The following is a 20,256-nucleotide window of genomic DNA, read 5'->3' as shown; positions in this document are numbered from 1 at the left end:
CTCTCACTTGTGTGACACTGTTTTTGTTACAAAAAATGTAGTGCATATTGTAATGAAGCTACAAAACAAAGCACCACAGAGATTTTAGTCTAAAAAAAGAACTGACAGAGCAATGAGGAACACATCCAAATTTGAGCTGGTAATAAAACAGACTGTGGTTTTAAAATCAATTCATCCATACATTAGATTCTTTCCATTTTGCACCTCAGCCTGCTGCAGACCAAGCTTACTGTAACTCTGCTACACATCTGAAATGGCTGGGAAACAGATCATGTGTTAGAAATCAGCAATGGGGTCTTTACCCCTCTGTGTGACAAGGAGACAGTCTCTCACTGACTATGGTCCTGTGTGTCCCTGACTGACTGTCCTGGCATCACCCTGGTTATAAAACCAAGACATTATTTACAGTATATTTGTGTTCAGATGGGCCAGGGCAGCTGTGATCACTTGGAGCTGCCGGTCTCACCTGACTGAAATCAACTCTCATCACTGCACTCAAACACTACATACATCTTGCCCTTTGCAGTAACTTTATCTTAGCAGTTCTCTCTCCTTTACTCACATTTGGCCATTGTGTTCAAGTTGTTTCTTTCATTTAAAACGTTGCTGTCGGTTGAATCTCGGGCCACCTGAACAGATCAGAGCCTCAGACAGGAACCACTGTGGCCAATAAACAACCATCAACGACGCTAAACAGGATAAACTTAATTAAACCTGCATATTTTACACTCTTCTTGCTGTATTGAACAGACTAATGTGAAATCCATCCCTGACATGTCTTCTCCTCTCAAACACCCTTGAAGTTCAACTAAACCAGAAAAAGCCAAAGAACAGGTGGTTTCAGAATCAGTCTGCTGCTTTATTTTATAGTCTCATTAGCTGAGCCACACGGGCCCAGTCTTTGCATGGTAAAAATTAGGCAAGTCTGGCAGAAGTAGGTGAAATGTCAGCATGAGTGTAGTGCAGCCTCATGGTTTATCACGGAAGGCATCTGTGCCAAGCCTATACAATGCAAATGCAGCTGTTCGGTTAACAATGTGGATGCTACCAAGTCTAGTTGTGCAATTACACAGCCAGTCCTGTGGTATTCCATTTTGCAGCCAGTGTTAAGCCCTTTAGCTTAACCCTCAACCCCAGCAGTTACGAATAACAACAGAGTTAGGGCTCAGTTCAGGGTTCAACTAATGACACATCAGGCAGACCATAATCTGTACTTTGCTGTTGCAAACAGTAAAAGAAATCATTTTAAATGAAACAAGATGATTTTGTGATGCGGATTTTTTTTTTAAAGCCATAGTTTAAAACATGTTCAGTAATATCAGACATGTTAGCACTCTCACAAAGACTTTACCTGCACGTCGTTGTAGTGATATAACAGCACTCAGTTCAGTCAGTATAAACCTCATCTCCTGCAGAATCTGTTCTTTACCTGCAAAATCCCTTACCTATCTGAACATCTCTGCTGTCCCTGGCCCTGCGCTTGCGTCTCAACAAAGACTTAACTGATAGAGACAATGTCATTCCAACAACTTAAATCCACCCTGCAGCCACTTGGAGCCTGCCTCCGACCCTAATTAACTAACTCCCTGATCCCATATCCAGATTACAGTTGTGCTTGGCACAGGGGTGGAATACTGAGCCATTAAAGAGCAAACAGGACACCACTTCTCCTCTCCCCACCCTCTCACCCCCCTCCTCTCCATTCATGAGGACTCTTCCTTTAAAGGAGGAGCGAGCAGGCTGAGGAATGAAGCAAATGGGAGTTTAGCTGTTCTCGCTTGCCTCTGAGGTCAGTGTGAGATGGGGAGGGCAACAACTTCTGGTTGCAGTTACTTTCCTCCATCAGCAAAAAAACTGAACACTTTCAGCTAATCTGAGTGTACTTGGGTTCTGGTCCCTAAAGAAAAGATGAAGTGATGAAGGACTTGGGTTAACATGTGTTTTAATGTAGCTGGGCAGCAACCGGTGTGGGTGAAGACAGACAGGTGTGATTCAGTAAACATTTCCCAGATAAATCTCAGTGGGCATGGCCTGCTGAGAAAACAACGAATGCCTGAAGCACCTCCTTCCCGCTCCCTCTCTCACTTCACATACCCTACAAGGACAGATGTAACTGACTACCCCCTCTATGTTTGATAAACACCGTTTTTCCCTCCTCTCCCTCCCTATTCTCACACTGTCTGTCGCTCACTGTCCCGGCTCAGTTGCTTTTCCGGCCTCTATAGGTGACTGCTGCGACAGGGACACAGTGGAATTTACAGTAACTGAATCAGTTGGAAATGAAATAGAAGATGAAAATAAAGTATTCATCGCTAATCGTCACACGGTCAGGGGCAATGTTGTGAACCATTTCAAAAATATTTCATAGGGCAGACTGTACCTTGATGGAGGATCCGGAGGACAGGCTGGATGAGGAGATCTTGAATGGTGTTGCTCTTAGGCCAAGGGTCAACTCTGGAACAGACACATAAAAGCTTTACTTGGATTTGAAACTAAATATTTCTTACAAGACTCTGGTGGATTTAATCCAGAGCTATGGGATGAATATGAGCAAACATTAAAGGCCAGGAAAGGTCCTGGCATACATGTGTACATCTGAGATATATGCATGTTGCACTGTGCTGGTGGTAGCTATTAGTCAGTTACATAAGCTGCCATAGTGTCAAACAACATGGACTCATGTCTCATAAGAGATACGTAAGAAAACGTAGATGATGCCACCTTTAACATAAACAACCCCCTTCATTTGCCTCTAAGAGAATATATATGCACTTCTCTGACCTGTTGCTCCCTCTCACATAATTATATCATAAAATAGGACTGATGCACACCAGATCAGGGCAATGTACATTTTACAGAAACTAAAGATGCAGCAGTTGCAGTCTGTTCTCCATCAGTGAGAACCAGGCAGGTTCCCAAAGGAGGACCCCAAAACAAGGTCCAGCAGTGTGAGTCTTAAATAAACTGTTTAGGTTGGAGGTCCTGGTTGCTGGGAGGAACTGAAGCTTAAAACATGTCTAGACAGATCACATCAGCTTTGCTTCTAAAATCAACTGAGATTTGTGCTGTTCATGTTGTTGTTTCATACAGTTAATGAATCCCCGCCGGTACTATTTGCAGTATGTGTATGTACTATTCCAAATATGTACATTACAGGAACATTATGTTTTTGGGAGACCGGTCCAGTGCTCAGCCTGCCTTTTAAGTGCTTTTTGTTTTTGGATATGACATGACATGCATATCCACTAGTTCAACAAAAATCAAATATAGCAGTTCATTACAGTTGATATGGTTATATTTCTATATATTTTACAGTCTTCAATCATCTCTTGCTCTTGCTTCTTGGCTAACAGGGAAAATGATCTATTCATTTTTCCTACTGAATTATTTTCATGGGGGCATCTGGTGGCTTTGAGGTTAAGAGGCTGACCATGATAATCGCAACATCACTGATTCATGAGCAGAAAAGACCTTTGCTGCATCTCTCCTCCCTCATTTCTTACCCACTCTATACTACTGACTAATACAAGAAAAAAAAAAATGCTGAAAAATTGCTTTTAAAAAATGTCAGAGCAAGTATTCGACCACGTACAGATGAATGTCGCTATTCTCCATGTGTACTTGACAGAAAACAGACAAAAAACAGCAATAACCTGCAGCAAATGTAACTTGCTACATTCAAACTGTGGATGTCACAGTGATGTCATTTCTTCAGCTGCACTGTTATACTGTAACAATATTACTATTCAGCCTGGCCTGAGACAGTCAGCTACTATTTCCTTTGTCCCAACATACTCTCTGCTGCTGACTCCTGACCGCAGCCCCCTCCACACTGCAAAGACGTGCCCCCACTCTAACAAATAGCCTTCAGCACAACGATACCGTTTTGTTCTCAGCCGTGACATCTATCCCCACTCATCCATGAGCTTTGCTTGGCCTCAGAAAAACTCTTATCCTCCCACTTGCAACCAATTCCTTGGTGCCATTCGCCTCCCATGGAGACTGAGATTCCATCATGATTTACAGATTGATATTAGTGAGGAAACAGATCCAGTGGCTAGATTCATACCCTGTACCACCACCATAGAACTTGTACAAGATCACTGTAATTACATCTCACTTAAGCACACACAGTAAATGGACTCAGCTGAAACACAACAAAATACTGGACAATGCTAAACTATTTTTTAACCACTGTCGTTAGATGCTCCTACCTGCCCTCTGCCCCAGAGCATTAGTGGTGATGCGTGGGGTCATGCTGGTGATGGGGATGATGTTGCCCCTAGAGGAGGATGTAGAGGAGGCGGTGGTGCGCCCATCCTTGATCTCAATGGTGAGGAAAGTCTTCATGTCTGGATCTGCCTCTCCCTGGGTGACCTGCTGTCCAGCTGTTCTCCCCGGGATGCTCTCTTCCTTTGAGTTACTGGAGCCGTGCACATCTTTTTCAGCTGGATGCCTTGTCCCACCCATGCAGTTGTGCGATTGGCTAGCTGAAGACAGGGGTTTGTTAGCCACCCCTCTTGGCTGATGTGTGGCCTGACTGTGAGATGTGGAGGCGTCAGATGTGGAGTCCACACGTGGCCTTGCTGGCCCATCTCCAGATGTGCTGGGGGATGCTGCTGTGTGTGTAAACAGCTCAGTAGCTCTGGAGAGATTCATCTGGCCGCTGCTGCAGGAGGATGTCCCACTCTTCAGATGAACTTTCTTCAAAGCTGGGACATTTGGGCTCTGGGTGGGCTCTGTGAACTTGCGCATTCGATCGCGTACAGAGTTGGTACGGATGAATTGTTCCAGTACAACATCTTTCTTCTCAGGTGCTGTAAAAACATAATGAAGAAAGACAGCTGAAAGAACAGAAAAAAAGGAACAATACAGAGAAGCAGGTCTTAGATCCTTCTCCTGTTGAGGCTGAATTTAGCACACTATTTCATGTCCTCTTCGACCTCAAAAGCACTCTACAAATCCCATTCCCTTTTCCTTCACTGAAGTCATCTTAACAAAAGAAGCTACTCAGAAGGAAAACCACAGTTTATAGTACAGTGGACAAAACAAAGATGACTGTCTGGTAGAAAGAGAGAAGATGGTGTATATTACAACATCTCTTCTCAGCCCTCTCTCTTGTGAGTGGCCCTACACAATCACTCTAATGGCTGTGAATGTCTCCATATCCTGGAATAAACCATCTGGTGAGATATTATCAAACACTTAAGTTCCCCTGATGAAAAGGACAAATGGAATGTACAGTCCTTAAACTAAACCTAATAAATCTGTGAGTACAGAGTTTAGAGTTGCATGTTATTTGTATTTGCTCCCATTAAATGGGTTTAGTTGAATCATTTTATCTTTAAAATACTAACAAACTGTGAAAAATGCCCATCCTAATTTTCCAGTATATTCAAATTTGCAGCACTAAACACAAACATATTCAATTAATGGTTTAAAAGAGAGATGCAGTAAATCCTTACTTTTGAGAAGCTGGAAATGCTCTAAATGTTTGATTTTCTCTTGGTTAATCAGTTCACAACTAACAGAGTTGGACTACTTTCTTACCAGACTCCTTTCCTTTGTCATGAGTGAGGGGAAAACCATTGTTAACCGTTATCTATAAAGAGATAAAGACAGAGAAACATGACAGGACAATCAGTAGAGGAAGTCAAGGGGATTGAGGGCAAACAGGCTTTATGCTTGGACTGACAATCACAGGACAGTAATGCACATTCATGAAGGGCCAGAGGCCGTATGGATGGTGGTGGTGACAACTACACACACTCCTACAAAGTCCTAAAAGCAGACTTAACCGCTAACGTTTTCATTATGTAACACTGTGGGCCACTGTTCTTTTTTTGGCAGCAGGGGCCAAGGTGGGCCCCTGAGTGTTTACATGACTCTCAGGAGACTGAGCATCAGCGTATTATTACAGGGAACAATAAAAGAAGCCTGGGGCCAGTCTTGAGTAAACACATTTAGAGAAGTGACATGATGGCGTCACGGTGACCTGAGGACTGAACAGTCAGTGCAGAAACAGCAGCTCTGTGTGCTTGTGTGTTCTCTGCACAGTGGGATGAAGAGAGACAGACACTCTGGCCCCTAACACTGGCTATTCCTCTCTGACAGCAGGTGAGCCTGACACACTGCTGAGGTGAAGCAGACACACTCAGGTGCACAGTTTGTTTGTGTAACCAAGTAACAAAAGTTAAACAGCTCCTAACACGAGCTCGGCATGGTGTGTTTATGGATGCCGATATGATATGGCTGTCTTTGAAGAATGGAGTGTCAGGTTGTCTTGTTAGGGATGACAAAAGAGAGGAGAATACTTGGACTGTTGCTGCATGGAACCATGGCTATACAGCTCAACACCCCACTCTAGTGGTGTAGTAATAAATAATACAGTAGTAATAAATATTGTGCATCATTGTTGCTATTAAGTTGCCTCAAACTGTTTTGAGATGCAGTATATTCCTGACTCAAAGGCAACAAGCATTCAGCTGATACAAGAGCTATATACTCTACCTTTTTTTTCTGGAAGTCCATTTTTCCCTCAGCAGTGCCGTTGAGCAGGCCATATACAGGATCATTGCGAGATAAAAGAGCTCCATCAGCCTGCTCCTGATCGATAACTTGGTCCTGACTGGACTGAGCCAGGAGACTGGCTGGACCTTGGCTTCTGCTCTCAGTGTCTGAATCTGTGCTGCAAGTTGAACCACTTGTGGTAACTTCTACCTCCTCCACTGGATCCCTCTCCTCAGAAGATATACTCACGCTCTGCTCAAATGTCCCTGAGTCAGTCCGTTTCCTTGACAACAGATCAATGCTGTCTGAAGCCCCAGAGCTTGAGCGAGGTCTGATGCCAGAGTTGGAGGTATCTGAGCCCAGTCTCTGTCTGACGTGGGACTGGGAGCTGATGCTTTGCTCTGATGCCCCCGAGTCTAGCCGGCCACGCTCGGAGGAACTCTGGCTCTTGTCTGAGGCTCCAGAGTCCAGGCGGACTCTGTAGGCTGAGCCCATATTCTTCTCTGGGGCCACTGAATCCAGATTGGACCTGGAAAGCAGAGAGGTCACACTATGGTCTGAGGCTGAGGAGTCCGACCTTTGACGGTGAGACAGGACCACGTCAGGCTCTGTGGTCACAGCTTCCCTCTGAGGCTGGATCAGCAGAGGTCCAGAGTCATCGTCCTTCACCAGGTGGTCAAGAACCAACACCATGTCTGAGTTGGAGCCTGCAACAAAAAATACAAATGACAGAGGAGCAATAAATGCCATTCTGTACTTTGTGAAGTGAAGAGGGTGTTACTGTATGTGAGCAAAAGGAAGCAGTAGGCGGTGAAGTTAGAGACTGAAATGATAGAAATGAAATACTTTCACGAGACCCATGAGACTAGGCCAGAAAATATCAGTCAGGATCATAGAAGAGGCACGTGGAGACATGAGGGGATGTAGGCATTTCCTCCAGACTGGCCTCAGTTTCTGAGGAAGATTTGTGAGATTGTAGTGGTGGATGTGCGGGGGGAAGGTTACAAGCAGAGAATGGGAGCATGTGGCACAGGCACAGGATTTGAATAAGTACAAGGAGTGAAGGAGGAAGTGGGGGTGAAATAGAGACTAGGACAAATACTTCCAGTCCACTCAGTCAATGTTCCTCATGTCCTCAGGAAATCACACTCTAAACAACACAGCAGTACCCACATCCTCCCCCATGACAGTCTCCACCTCTACACCCCATGCTCAGATATTCTAGTGATAGAATATCTGAGGTTGTGAACGTACCACAGATATTGAAAGCTGAGAAAACCAACAGTGCATCAGATTCCCACAATACATGTACACACCAAGGCATGAAAACACTTCTGCATGACCTGTGTTTGGACCAAATCCGCAACCAAATAAGGTAGACCAAGCATGCATGACTGCCATTTACAAACCAAATCACAAAGAGGGAGTCCAGTCTGACCAGCAGTCACAGAAATCTCTTTTAACTAGACAGGATCTAGAATGGACATTCACAGCTTCCTTTAAAATAACTGCTGTTATTTTTTTAAGGCCACTATTGTTTTAACACTTGCCCAAAAAAAGATGCCTGCTAAAACTGTGCACAATCGGTTTATTAATATCTGCATGCTGTTGGTGAAACAGACCAGATGAATATGTAACATCTGAATGGAAAACATGATTACGATACACAAGTAGAAACATAAATAGCTCACATGTGTGAGTATTAATAATAGTCCACTAGACAATTGTGTCTATATCTAGTGATGCACTCAACTCAAACTCAGCTACTGGTCAACTGATGGGAGAGCCAAAACACACTGCTGCTTCTAAAACTCTCCCAGTATTGTTCATGTTTTTGACATTCAAAAGCCGCCATGTCCATTGCGTAGCAATTTCTGGGAAAATCCCCACTACTACTGGATAATGAGAGGCTTGCTTGTTGCTCAAAATAACTACAAAAGCTACATTTGTGCAGTACTCTGCTGCCAAGTAATATATAGTGTACAAACAAACAAAGGCAAAAAAAAAAAACTTTCCATTTCTTTCACACTGAAGCAATGACCCTGGTTTCTATAGTAAATTTAATGTTAGCAAGTAACTATGAGTTTTCATAAAGCAGATATGACTCCTAGCTTTCTTATCCACAAAGTCTTCTCATACAAGTTGTTAAGTTAGCATTCATAATGTTACCGTGAAAATATAAATACTATACTGTAAAGACTAGAACTAAGCTAGCCTCCGTCTGGTAAGCTGTACTTGAGCAGACTTAGCTCAAGCTCTGAGCTACAAGCTAATGTCAGCATGCTAACATACAGCTGCTAGGCAGATATAATGTTTTAACATCTGAACATGCTAGAGTGAAAACATTTGCTAATTCAGAATCAAAATCAGCTTTACTGGCCAGGTTTGTTGGACACATGAGGAATTTGACTGGTACAGCGGCTCTCAATGTGCATGTATAGATCCTTATGTAAGGCAATAGCAAAGGGCAAGTAAACAAAGTAACTGGGGAAGCTGTGGCTGAGGAGGTTGAGTGGGTCTCCCAACCGGAGGGTTGCTGGTTCAATTCCCAGCTTCTCCAGTCCACATGTCAAAATGGCTGTCCCACTGGTGTGAGTGTTTATATCGGTGAACGGATTAATAGTGGGAAAGCGCTTTAAGTGTGCTTCAATGCACAGAAAACACGTTTAAGTCAGTTTAATCAGCATTAAACACACTGGTGGGATGATGGGAATGGGCTTTGGTCATAAATTAAAGTATTTCAGTTGATGATGGTGCTAGATAGTCAAGGGAGCACCAAAGGTATTGTAATTGATCCTGCGGGGAACAAGAATGTCAATACAAAATTCCACAGCAATCCTTCCAACCGTTGTTGTGATATTTTACTTAAATCCACAAATCTGAAAACCATGGTGGCACTAAAGGAAAGGTCAAGGGATCAGCAGGGGCCAGAGGTAACTGCGATTTTTTTTTTAGAATTTATATATACAATGATAATACACCAAATGCTCCTGTGTTCAGTCCACCATGTCAATCACAGTTTTTGGGGGTGTGAAATTAGAACTAGTTTTATCCTACAACTTGAGCAACTTTTTCTCTTTTGGGAACTTGGGGCAACACATCACATTCCACTGAGAGTCTCTGCAAACATTTCATTTCCTAAATCACAGCCTTACCGGTTACAGTTTGCACTAGAATGCAAATACAGCTGGACACATGGTCATTGAGGCAACATATATAAATATGAGCTTTTTTTGTCTGAAAGGTAGAGGTATGTGTTTGTGCTATTTTCAAAAACCAAAATGAACCAGCCAACGATCATCCAACATAATCTCTTATTTTCTGCCACTTTCACTCTTCTTAAAAGCCAGGAACCACAGGTCCACTCTGGGTACACTGTCCTGTCCCAACCACAAACATCCTTTGTTGATTGATGTCCACTTTAAAAGAAGTCTTTCCTGCTTTGATTTTCTATGGTGGTCTTTTTTTGTTCACTCTTGCTTTACCCTGGTTTAAATTGTAAGGCAGGGATAAATGAGGAACAGTGGGAAGTTCTGCCGCCACGTCAAGCGAGCTAAGATTCTGTTCTGGTATCAGCTTTATTTAGCAGAGGTGTGGCTGTTGGGTTTCCCTCTGTTGCTTCTCATAATCCTACCGCTAACCCCAGGTCCAAGAGACGGATATGGCAAACCAGGCCACACAGACCGACATTATTATGACCGGTGCCTTAGGCCAAATTCAGATCAGCCAGGCCCGAGTTTAAATAACAGAAGAGAAACACTTTCATCTTCAAGCAAGTATGATCAAAGTTAAAATTTGGTGTCCAATATAAAGGGAATTGTCCAATACATTGTCCTAAGGTGTTTAAATTTCATAAACTACAGATTTGTAGCATCACTTATGACTCATCAACAACTTTTGTCAATGTCCAAGCTATTCACCATCTACACTGCAAGTGTGCCTGCAAAGTTTCAAGTGAACAAAGCACATTCATTCCCTCCTGAAGGATTACATTGATACTACTTTATTAACGGCTGGGCTAACAGCATGGTTAATGAAATTACTTCACACTTAAGCAGTCATTAGGCCTATGGCTGTGAGTGACTCTGAACAGTTAATCCCGCCACCTCAGGAGAATGGCTCCTTTGGTTGACTAACCAGGCACAGAAGGGAAAATTTCACATGTGTAGTCACATGTACACAAAGTAGATGTGTTCACTGTTGGCTGCCAGTTATTACTTCCTACCCAAACTTCAACTTCAGGTGAATGTTTACAATATTTTTATTTCAACAGTTTCAAAACAGAAGCATCTCCAAACATAAACTAAATGTGAAGGTGATTATGCATCCTGCAGTCAATATGAATTAACAATATGAAACAACTGTCCATTACTCTGAAGTGCAGTCATGTGCGTTTTGGTGCTGAATGAGTGTTTCTCACCTGTTTTCTCCAGCTCTCTGCTATGTTGTGTCTGCTGACCACGCAACTCTCGGACCTGAGCTCGGGTGTGGTCTTTCTCACTGAGACTCTCCCGCGCTGTCTCCTGTGGAGCAAAAAGCAAGAATCACAAATGCACATTCAATTTCACCCCAAAGACACCGTGCTATTTAATTTGTCGAGTCACAACATCTTCAGCTATTTCTTAGGACAGCAGCCTGCCACTGCTGAAGTGTCAGTCCGTTTCTCTGATCACAACCAGAGTGATAACATCAGCTCTACAACCTGTTTGAGGTCAGCTGGTGATCTGTCTTTTAATGGAGATTAAATGCTCCAGTCATGATGAGAAACAGGTACAGCCAGCTGGAAAAGTAAAGATCTGTTTTATTTTCCACTGTATATGTCTGAGAGGAAGAAAGAGAGAGAGAGAGAGAAAGAGGCCCCAAGTACCAAAAGAGACAATATATAGATTCATCACGTCATTCAATATTGTTATATCTTTGCTTTATAGTCTGACTTGATTACAAGCAGTTTATCCTCAGCACAAAATGCATCTCTTCTGCAGCACTCTGGTCCTATCCTACACTGACTGAGAAAAGCTGTGGCAAGAGGGAGATCTCAGAGGAGAAGCAGGAGTATTTTGGCATATGGAGAGGAAACGGGTGAGGCGTGGAGGGGAGGGCAGAGGGGGAAAGATGTAGATGTCGGCACTACTGTTGAGCCTCTGGTTCCTGACCTTGAGCTACTCCACGGGAGAATCAGCTGCACAAATAAAGCTCCTCTGAGCACATGTGCACACAATCTTTAAAACACCCCCCCCCACCACATATTTTTAATCCACAACATTACAAGGATTTGCAGAACTTTCCTATTAAAAGGACAAAAAGCTCCTGTGTGGAGCTTCAGGTAGTACGACTCTTTATAGGTGTTTTTTTTTTTTTTAAGGCACCTGGGTTAACAACAGTCCAACTGAAGATTGGGTGGATCCTAAAAAAATACACAGGACATGATCTTACATACTAAAAGTGTAACACCAGACTTATACCCTACCATTACTTCAAAAAGCTTTTTGAAAACACACTCGCAATCTTTCAAGCAAGCAAAGAAAGCACACACACCCAACCACACAATCAGTTGGCCATTTGTAAACAATGTTATTCTAGACAAGAGACTGGCACGGCCGTCGGCAGCAGCGTGAAAGTCTTAGAAATCACACATCTGTGTTTTAAAAGGCTTTTAATCATGATCCGAGCTGATAGAAAGAAACCACGACTTAATGCGATGGCCAAACACTGCTCAAATTTAAAACACAAGTGAGACAGACAGGGGAAAGGATTCGAGGGTTTCTGCTTCACTGACTACGACCTTTGCCACCTTGAGAAGATTATGGGGCAGTGTCTTAATCACTTGGAGAAAATGTAATCAGACACTGGTGGAGGAGATGGGAAAGGTTCATCTGGAATGCTTGGGTCATACAAAAAAAAAGAATAATTGACTTAAAAATAACTTTAAAATTATTATTATTATGTTTTGCTGCTATCATCTTCAGGGAGAGATCAATCTGTGTCAATGCAAAAAGGAAGCCAGTAACTGAAATACTATATGTGACATCATGCAGATGTAAATCTTCATCTTAGGTGCTCTAATGTCACTTTTTCCAGCTTCCACTTTTTTCCATATGGAGCAAAAAGCGAAGTGGCAGCGCAGACTCTGGAATGTAAAAAGTTCAGGTTTTCAAGGCAACAGTAATTGTTGCTCATTTTACACTGGGACACCAGACATTTAATGAAGAGACCGTCTTCTGCAAAGACACAAAAGGCTAAAGACACTACAGTGTAATAATGTGAGAGGTCACACTAAAAGGGCTCCCTCCTTTTGAGTAGAGTCACTCAAAAGTCACAGGGGAGGATAATTGTGTTTGAGCCACAAACACAATTAGAGTCTTTCCTCGCCCGCCCCTCCTCTGGCTCTCCCGCTTCTACCAGCAGTCAGACAGCCATCGTTTCACAGCTCCCACTCAACCACAGGGAGCATACTTCTCACAGAGAGGGGAAAAAAGCAGAGATAAAGTGAAACTGGAGACACAAACCAGAGCTCGGGACCTGCTGCCAGCCTCCATGCTGTCATTAGCGGCTTTCCTGTGACACCGGCAGTCGGGACCTGACAGAGTAGAACCAACGCAGACACCGTCCCACTCCAGCGCTCGCCTGAACCACTCATCCCCTTTGGCCTTAGGAACCTGTTTGTGTTGCTCTATAATTGCAAGATCTCAAACTCGTCTACACAAAAACAACTGTCCCCCTCTCGTGACCACAGCAAGGCGTGGGCCTCTGAACCTCAGCTTCACACAAAAACAACAGGCGAGGCACACACCTACTTCACCAGTCACTTCTGACAGCTGAGATCAACTATAGATTAACACACTGGGTTTCAATGCTCCGGTTTTCCATCATTCCACTGGTGACATCACACCAATTGAGGGTATTCCATGCCTCTATGTGGAAGAGAGAAGAAGAAACCTGGCGGCTCATTTTCCATTACTGCAGCCTGAGGAACCACAAGCTCGGCTTTCCTCCAATAAGTGAAATACAGTAGCAATCATCTCAGTATCACACACCGAGTCTGGAGTGAGGAAACCCACAAAAAACTCAACCCTCAGCCTCATTCCCATTTTTACTTACTTCACATCATCAGAAGCTCACTTAAGCTTACCAACTGATCTTATTTCTAAATTGATCCACAGTCCCTTTTTTACACCAGCACATCATCTCCCAAGTCTGAGAAAACTTCTCCGTTGCAAAGGCTAAGTCTGCTTAAAGACAGTTAATCTGCTCTTTCCTCAGATCTGTTCTTGCAACATGTTTATGATGAGATCAGAGAGCAAGGAAAACACTGTCTGGAGCTGCAATACCCGCCACCCATCAGCCTGCCTGGGCTCTCCCAACACACCTAGATGGCATGCAGACCTGTAGCCTCAGAGAAACAGCTTACAGGGTTAACTTGCTTAATACATTTAAAGTACAAGCATTAAACATTCATGGCATTATTTTACATGTTTGTCCAGTTTCACACTTTCATTAAAATGTAATCTACACCCTAAAATTTTACAGGTCAACTAAAATCAACAAAAAGTCAACTAACTCAGCAATAAACCATTATGTACACTAACCTGAAAGGTAAACGAAGAGGCAGAGCTGTCCCATTATTTAATCAGACTCAAACGCAGAAGTGGAAAGATGCCTAAACTGACATTTACCTTCTGCTCACTGGACCGACTGCCTTTCTTCCTCTCCCTCTCTCTCCAAGCAGAAACCCTCTTGAAGTCAGGACGTCCGCTATTATGCTACGCTACTCCCTCAGCCACATCATACACACACACACACAAAACATGTACACTACCACCAACACCGCACACGCACACACACAAAACATCAACAAGCCACTCCCTTGACTTCCCCTCCCTCCCATTCTGTCTCCACAGGGATCTGACCCCCACCACACACACACTTTCCTTGCAGGCTAAAGGGTTGCCTGGTTGACACATTAACTTCTGACACACTCTGCCTTTCTTTTGACCTGTTTAACTGTTGTTTTACCCGAGACAAACTGAGATACAGTATGTTACTGTAAGAAAACCTCATTAAATATATACTGCCCTATTATATTTAAAATAATAAAGATCCTTTTTTTATTTCTGCCATTTTTTTTACATTAATAATTAAAGTACTTTTAAAAGGTGTTATATTACCATTTCTCCCAAATGAGCAAAAGGAAACTTTTGCTCATTTACCTCCACTTTCCCTTCATGTCATCCATCCAGCCATCCATTATCTATACCGCTTATTCCTGAGGGGGGGTTCTGGAGCCTATCCCAGCCGACACTGGGCGAGAGGCAGGGTCCACCCAGGACAGGTTGCCAGTCTCTCACAGGGCTGACACATCAACCAAGGCCATAAAAACAGTCCTTAACCTCTAACGGGTGTTGGATTCTAATAAAATAACAGATGAACAGCTACTGTACATCAATCCACCAATTAAACCTGCATTCACTATATAACTTTTTATTTATTAAGTTTACGTCACTCGTGTCCTTCTGCTGGTGTTTGTTTCAAGCTGCTGCCAGCACACACACATATTGCATGTGTGTGTACAGCGTGTATATCTTTGGCTGCTGTGGAGGCCTATCTAGGACCTCCATCTGCCACAGGACAATCGCATGCAGCAAAGAGATCCGCTGCTGTGATGTGAGTGGAGGGAGCCCTGCAGCTGCTGGGTGATGTTTTTGGCCGCATTCCCATTCCAGCGCAGACTAGACTGCTGGGGCACAGCTGGTGGCCTGTCTGTCCAAACCCTACCTCCTGACCATCCAGACCTCTGACCCCCCTCATCTATTACGCCACCTGTGGCTCACAAACCCACCATCGTACCACACAGCTGTCTTACAGGAGGTGAGGTAAAAAGACTTGAATGCTAAGGCATCCTGTGACGCCAGCATGCTATCATCGCTTCCTATCTGTGGAGAACACACACACAGACACACACACACACACACACACACAGGAATGCACACAAGCAAAGCACAAGCTGCAACAGACAATGATACTGATAACAGCCTTCCATTATGTCCCATTTCTATCACTATGGTGAGAAAAAAGCGTGCTTTCACATGAACCATTAGAACTCTGATAAGGTGACTAAGTGTATTTTCCTTTACAGATGCAGTAGAAGTGTTGGTGACTGTAAAAACTGACTTTATTTTTCCTCTATATCATCCTCTGGAAACGGAGCATTCACAAAAAACCTGTGATGAAGCGCAGCAGCTAAGATAAGAACTGGCTCCGGAAAGTTTCTCGCAAACCGTTATGTCTCATGTCATCACATCATGTTTGCTGAAACTATCTTGTAATTCAATCTGTTATGCTGAAAAAAGATCAAAGTTTTAGAGTGACTGAAAGGGGGCTCTGGGAGATGGGATATTGCAAAAGAACACCAAAACACAATAACATCATTCAAATATTGACTCAGTCTTTGAAAACTTTGAGGCTCTTGTCTGTCTAATACACACTCATTCTGAACAATTTTAGTGTGCAGCTGTGTGAAAGCCTATAAATAGGTGTGTGTGAAATGTCTGGAAGGTTGTCCCTGCCTTCACTAACCACCAGTCTCAAAGTAAATTTTATCTTTCTCCTCATATTTCACCAAACCTGAATGAGGATGTACATAAAAATAAAATAAATACACTCCTTCTACATTCCATGGCAGCCAAGCCATGTGTTTTGTCTGTGTGTGTGTGTGTGTGTGTGTGTGTGTGTGTGTGTGTGTGTGTGTGAGTTGTTTTTTTGTGTGATGTAGCCACATTGGTGACAGTGTTGTTACCCTGTCCGTTCCTCACTGTGGCAGCAGAAAAACCTGTGGCCACTGCTGCCATGCAAAATACTAGCACCTGCAAACTGGTGTGTGCTCAATATTGTAATGGTGATGTGCAGACTATGTCAGCTTCACAGTCCATGACATTTCACTATTTCTCCTCCCATTGATGACAACGATTGCTCTATTAACATTGCTGTACTCACCCCTGTCCCCATGCTGTTGTGAGGCTCCACACTCTCAGGCTCCAGGCAGCGACCAGACTCTTTACTCCGCTCCACATTTCCTATAAACACACGCACAGCATTAGTGCTTTGACAAAAACTAGAATAAAAGGAGGTGACAAACACCTCTCTTTTAACTTACTGTCCCATCAGATGCCAAACCTCTGACATCATCATCATGATCAGTTATGAAATGCTTAAATCATCTGAGGTGCCCTGACATGACCTTTTAAGAGGCTGGGCAGGGTGGAGTGTGATAAAATATGTTGTCAGTCTGTATGCACGACCCTGCACATGCATCACGTTGTTTCAGAGTGACAGGGGCATCACGCAGACCACACAGCATTAAGGAATGACAGGAACTCACCATCTGATCCAGCATCATAGGTGAATCTTCCACTGAAATCGCGGTGCCCACAGAAAGCCTGCTATCTCTACCACGGGACTTATGCATACACAGCCATACAAGTGGTATCCTATTCAACTTACATACAGACGCAGCTTGGCTCAGTTACATCAAACACCTGGACTCACCTTGCTGTTGTTCATCTCGGACTTGGCGGATAGCTGCCCTGATCAACTTCCTCTCCTCGTACTCGCTGGCAGCACGAAGCTTCAAGCCAACACAAACAAAATCTTAGTGCACACAGGACAGGTATGCAAAGTCGTGAGTTTTCTCTGTTAATATTCACCATTTTTGTGAGCTCATCAATGTCCCGGATTGATCGCAGTTTTCGTGACAGAATGTCCAAGCTGTCTCTCGAGTCGGACCTGAGGGAGAGAGACAGTCACAGGGATGCAGCGGTACATCTCACGGTACACCATGGTATAAAAACTGATGGTTGTCATACCATTAGATTTCACCTGAGGCTTCTCTACGCATGTGAAAGGCAGCAAGAGACTATTCCAAAATAAAGCACAGTTTTCTTGACTGGGGAAAAACCCATCAGGGGAAAAAAAAAACTCTCAAATTGAGCGTGGAAAATGTGAAACTGTGGCAAAACAAATCTGACACCGCAGACACAAGTGTCTGAAAATGTCTGCTCTCATCCTTCAGCCTCATACTTCTCCATTTGACTGGCTTCTTTCATGTTGGTTTCTATTACTCATATGCTCCTCCAGTTCCCACATCATCCCTGCTTTCCTCCACTCATGAAGGATGTGTAACACATTATGTTGCAGTGGCACATTTCATATTCCACAGGATAATGAAACTTTCAAATGAGTTTTGTGAGTTTGTCTAAGTGTGTCCGCGTACGGTTTAAAATGTACGCACGTGCATGCATTTGCTACCGTAGATATGCTTACTCTTTCAGCTGCAGTGAGGCACATCCGTTGCTATTGTAAACCAAGTCATCTGAGAACAGCAGGGAATGGAAATGATTAGGCCCATCCACTGGTCTTAATAGGATCAGAGACGAATAAAGAGAACAACAACAACAACAGAAGGTTGGCCATCTTCTTTGCATCCAGATGATGTTAGTACTCAGAACATAAACTTGGGAAGACTGAAGTAAAGGGGTACAAGTATATTGAGAACAGTGAGACTCCAGTTTGCCACAGCTATACAAAAAGTAGCAGGTATCTACTCAAGCATGTTGCTACTTGCACTGTCATGTAATATTTAATGTTTTATGTCATTTGCATTGTAATGTTTTATCTTTGTGTGCATTTGTAAGCATTTTACAGTTTTATCCATGTGTGTGTATTGTGTTAAGCGCCTTTTAATTGCTGTTGTATATGAAAATGTGCTATGTAAATAAACTTACAATACCTTGCCTATAGCATCAAATCTTTATTGTACTCCCGATGCTGGGATTGGTCTTCAATTAGTGCCAGACTCAAATTAAACATACATATACTGTAAACAGACTCAGGCCATCTTATTCTGCAGCACTCAGAGACAAAAAAAAGACTTTAAATTCCACATACCATTACTTTTTATCATTTGGTTGTCAAATATACAGTACTTTAGTTGAAGAGAGCAAATGTTTTGCAAATGAATTTAACTTTGTAGAAACGGGTATTTGTTTAATGAGATTTGCCAAGATGCTGACTGGTTGACAGCAGCTGTGTTTCTAATCTCATAAGGGAAAATGTGTGTTCTGTAACCAAGTTGTGCACAGTAGCGACCAGAGTTGGAGCCGCGCTATCAGGCTACCAATCAAAGCTGTCAAATCGCTCACTACACTCCCCCTTTTTTATCTCATCAACCTTATCAGAAAAATGAACACTTGTACACAAATCAATGTGATAATATCTACCTAAAATGACAGAAATCAACTTTGGGAATTATTTGATTTGGAATACGTTCCAGTCACTAACATGGAGGGGGTGGGGTTTATGCCCTACACTGCAACCAACAACTTGTGGTGGCTTCACTTCCGGGAGCTGTCACATTCCATTTTTATGACAGTCTATGGTTTATCCACATTCCTTAGCTGAATGATAGGTGCTGGAAAGTGTGTATGACTGAACTAAAAACAAACACTGCAAAGGCTCAGAACGGCAAATAAAAACGAGTCAACGATTAAAGAAAACCTACTTTCAATATGACTCATGAGTGAATTGCCAAAAACCTTTTATGACAAAATTGATTGTGAAATGTGCACTCAAGATGGAAAATGGAACTTTAATGTGGTTTCAGGTGCTGGCCCCTGTGATTCCTTTACCTGATTTTTCCCACTGGGTTTGTGAGTGTTCTGTCAGCATCTCTAGTTCGCCTGGTCATGGTCTCACCTGTGCTGGTTCTCCTTGTCCTCTTGCTGTTTGAGACGTGTAGGTCGGAATCTCTTGCTGACCAGAGCGGCCTCCATGTCCTCGATCTCCCTCCTCCTCAACTCCCGGAGAGCTGAACGGATGAGGCGTCTCTCGTCCAGATCCACGGTTCCATCAAGCTGCATGCAACAATACAAAACAAACAGGGCATGAAGGTGAGTGAGGAAATGGCTGGTAAGAATTTGGTGCTAAAGGCCTGAGCTCTGTATAGATACAGGGATGTTAATAAGCAGAACTGAAGGGCTCTTGGATTAAAACACAAGTCATAGCACAGACCTTTTTCAGTCATTTCTTGCACTCTGGGAATAACTCAGCCAAACAAGTACACCAAAGCAATCTTTTACAAGAAGGGGCAGGCTTTCAGCCAATCCGACCTATCAAACACAGACTGCTGTCAGACAGACTGACAGAGTCCTAAAAAGTTCACAACTGACAGGTGATAAATGCAAACAGCATTCAGATGTGTGTTATACTCAGAGTACTGGACTGAACAGCCATGACTTACTTTTAAATATGTGGTAGGGAGTTACAAGGTCAGCAGGGCCGACGGATGGCTTATAGATTGGTGATGACAAGTGATCTGACTTCACTAATGTGAACAGACGGGACCATCTGAACAAGGAGTGGAGGACAAGAAACAAGCAGGCGAACAGCTGGTGCTCGCCTATAAGAAAGAATTGTGTCGACTTATCACACAGGTGTCCATCTCTGACTGCACATCACCCTGACTGAACAGGAGCCAGGCCGCAGGAGGCCCCAAAGACTCAGATGTTGAAGTGCCTTACTTAAAATACCCATATTTCATTTCTCTGAGTGACTATTAGTTAAAGGGTTTATTTTTTCAAGCAAAAGAGGAGTAATTAAGATGTGTGAGTGTGTGTATATGGCATGCCTGTGTAAAGACACACTTCAACGAGCTTGGTGCTTTCATTTTAGCAACAGCTATGAGCACCGGAGGGT

At 43.2% G+C, this 20,256-nt stretch overlaps 1 protein-coding gene across 2 annotated transcripts in view; it reads right to left on the bottom strand.

The window, feature by feature from the left end:
• smtnb (smoothelin b) overlaps positions 1 to 20,256 on the bottom strand; it is a 42,725-nt gene that overhangs the window by 11,473 nt on the left and 10,996 nt on the right. For both annotated transcript variants that reach the window (XM_020602349.1, XM_020602350.1), the window contains exons 2-10: positions 19,258 to 19,415; positions 17,211 to 17,289; positions 17,053 to 17,131; positions 16,501 to 16,580; positions 10,931 to 11,033; positions 6,511 to 7,217; positions 5,551 to 5,602; positions 4,215 to 4,817; positions 2,381 to 2,454 (exon numbers count right to left, since the gene is read on the bottom strand). In XM_020602349.1, coding sequence (XP_020458005.1) covers positions 2,381 to 2,454; positions 4,215 to 4,817; positions 5,551 to 5,602; positions 6,511 to 7,217; positions 10,931 to 11,033; positions 16,501 to 16,580; positions 17,053 to 17,131; positions 17,211 to 17,289; positions 19,258 to 19,415 — 1,935 coding nt within the window. The remainder of the gene's footprint in view (positions 1 to 2,380; positions 2,455 to 4,214; positions 4,818 to 5,550; positions 5,603 to 6,510; positions 7,218 to 10,930; positions 11,034 to 16,500; positions 16,581 to 17,052; positions 17,132 to 17,210; positions 17,290 to 19,257; positions 19,416 to 20,256) is intronic.

Source organism: Monopterus albus, unplaced genomic scaffold, assembly GCF_001952655.1.
Source record: "Monopterus albus unplaced genomic scaffold, M_albus_1.0 scaffold56.1, whole genome shotgun sequence".
NCBI lineage: Eukaryota > Metazoa > Chordata > Actinopteri > Synbranchiformes > Synbranchidae > Monopterus > Monopterus albus.
This window is presented reverse-complemented; position numbering and strand designations above follow the sequence as displayed.